The sequence below is a fragment of the Triticum dicoccoides genome, chromosome 6A (genome assembly GCF_002162155.2).
Source record: "Triticum dicoccoides isolate Atlit2015 ecotype Zavitan chromosome 6A, WEW_v2.0, whole genome shotgun sequence".
NCBI lineage: Eukaryota > Viridiplantae > Streptophyta > Magnoliopsida > Poales > Poaceae > Triticum > Triticum dicoccoides.
Window position 1 is genome coordinate 609,555,048 of NC_041390.1, and position 2,378 is coordinate 609,557,425.

The 2,378-nt window shown below is 52.9% G+C and overlaps 1 protein-coding gene across 1 annotated transcript in view; it reads right to left on the reverse strand.

Annotated features, from left to right (window-relative positions):
* The window catches only part of LOC119318429 (E3 ubiquitin-protein ligase WAV3-like), a 6,368-nt gene extending 4,549 nt beyond the window's left edge, over positions 1-1,819 (reverse strand). The window contains exon 1 of the mRNA XM_037592986.1: positions 878-1,819. Coding sequence (XP_037448883.1) covers positions 878-1,156 — 279 coding nt within the window. The 5' untranslated portion in view covers positions 1,157-1,819. The remainder of the gene's footprint in view (positions 1-877) is intronic.
* Between the last annotated feature and the right edge of the window lie 559 nt (positions 1,820-2,378).

The following is a 2,378-nucleotide window of genomic DNA, read 5'->3' on the forward strand; positions in this document are numbered from 1 at the left end:
CAAACATTTGAAAACCCAAACCTAAACCGCTCCCCGTGTCCGCTCAGCGCCGCGCCACGTCATTGATTCCATAGCCCATAGCATAACTAGGGATACTGTCAGCTTAACTAGGGATACTGCAGCTTAACAATTTGCAAATTGGCATCATCTGGCGGAAACTAATCACCTTTTCCAAATCTGGCCTCTGGGCGCCCTAAAGGGAGGCTCCGGTGGGCTCCCAGGCACCCACCCTCCTGTTCTCAAACGTTTTTTTCCCTTGTGTGTGTTGGAAGAATGCAAGAAGGCATCTGAGAACAGTGTCCAAGCAGCTGCTGCTGCTGTGAAAAGGAGCTATGTATGTCACTGCCTCCTCTTTATGCCTCCACGAAAAGAAGTGAAGTGAATGAGAATGGCTGGCTATCTAGGAGGAGGAGGAGGACTAGGACTAGGAGGAAAAGGTGAGTGATGAGGAAAAAGATGTGTGGACTATCCTTCTATCTATGGAGGAGGAGGAGGAGGAGGACCCCAGCAGTAAAGAAAGACAAACTCCCCCACTCCATGATGATATTCCCCATCCACCATTGCGTTGCCCCCATCTCCTCCTCCTTTTCCACCCCCTGTGTTCTTCACCGCACTTTGTGTGTGTGTGTGTGTGTTGAAGGAATGAAAGAAAGCTACTTGCGCGCATCATTGGAAGCACAAGAACGTCACAGGTGTACAACCTGAATCCAAGCTTTAAGTACTTTTTGTGAGGGATTAGAGCTTAATTAACTGAGAAAGCAAAGATAAATCAACACACTGGATAGATAGATGGATAGATCTTTGCAGCAAGTTCTTTATTTTTCTTTCAATGTTTGTTACAGAAGACATGGTTTGGTGGTGGTGGTGGTGGTGGTACCTTGAAGGACTTGCTGCCGGACTTGGAGAGGCGGAGGCCGGCGGAGGTGGGCGTCGGGGTGGTGGGCATGAGCGCGCCGGGGCCCTTGGCGCTGCCCGGGTCGGCGGTGGGGGTGGTGTTGGCGCTGGTGGCGTAGGAGGAGGCCGCCGGCGAGACGAGCGCGGCCGTGGAGGAGCCCGTGGAGGGCGGGCCGGCGTCCAGGTCGTCCAGCGTCCGGGGCACGTAGACGCAGAGGTTGAGCCCCAGCGACATCTTGGCCTTCCTCCATCTGCTCTCCATCCGCTCCTCTCCGCGCAGCAAACCAACCAACCAACTGCTACGCACCACTTCAAGTCAAGCCGAGCTGAGCTGAGCTTGCTACTCAGTGACTGTACTGGTAGGTAGGTGCGGGGTGGGTGAGAGGCGAGGTCAGAGCTCAGAAGCCAAGCTGGCGGCGCTTTTGCTCCGTCGGGGGCTCGCTGACCGCCGCCGTGGAAGCCATGGCCATGGGGTAGAGATGAAGCAGAGCAGCTAGCAGGCAGGCGCTAAAATAAATGGATGGAGGGGAGGTGAGGGTTGGAATCTGGGACAAAGATTGTGCGAGAAAGAGAGAGAAAGCGGGATGGGTATTTGACCTCAGGCAGCCATGCCAAGGCAGAGAGAGAGAAGACGAAGTAGAGAGAGAGAGGAGGTGCGAGGGGGAGAGGGAGCAGCTTTTTAAGAAAGAGGAGAGGAGAGGGAGGGAGGGGGAAAAGGCAGCGAGCAAAGCAAGCGGGGGGCACAGTCCACAGGGCGGGGGAGGAAGAAAAGCTGGAAAGAAGGAGATGATGGCGAGGACTGAGTGAGTGAGCGAGCTTGCGAGGCGCTCAGCTCAGCTCAGGTCAAGTTGTCGATGGTGGTGCGTGAGTAGAGTACTCTACTGGCGAGTGAGTGATGTGTGGGCAACGGCTCGGCGGGGGAAGACGACGAGCTGGGCGCCCCATGTAATATAATCATCCTCGCCCTCTGTTTTCTGCTTCTGCTGGACGCGACACGACACGACATGTACGCTAACGCCGGCCCACCTCCCGTTTCCGTTTTCTCTGCCAGTGGCAGGCAACGCATATTATTCATTGTTAGTCATTCATTCATTCACAGGTTTTGTTCTGTTCCTTGCTTCTTTTTCCATTGCCCTGATGATGATGATGATGATGATGATGATGATAACAGAAATGAGAAATTGGGAGGGCGGTTTTCATTTAGAGTGTGACCAGGTCTCAGTCGAGAAGTCTCAATTAAATGATGTAACATGTAAAAAAGAAAATAGAAAAACTAAAAAAAATACACGAATATTAGTGTAAGATCTCACGAGCGTAGCGTAGCGTCGGCTGAGGTCTAACCAAGCCTCAGCCGACTGAGGTTTAACAAGACTGTTTCGTTTATATTTTTCTTACGGAGGGTCACTCACTCGTTTGGTGCTTGGTTTTGCCGGTGCTTTTGCGTCACGGGTATCTCTCGTGTCGCCATTGATGGGCACACGCAT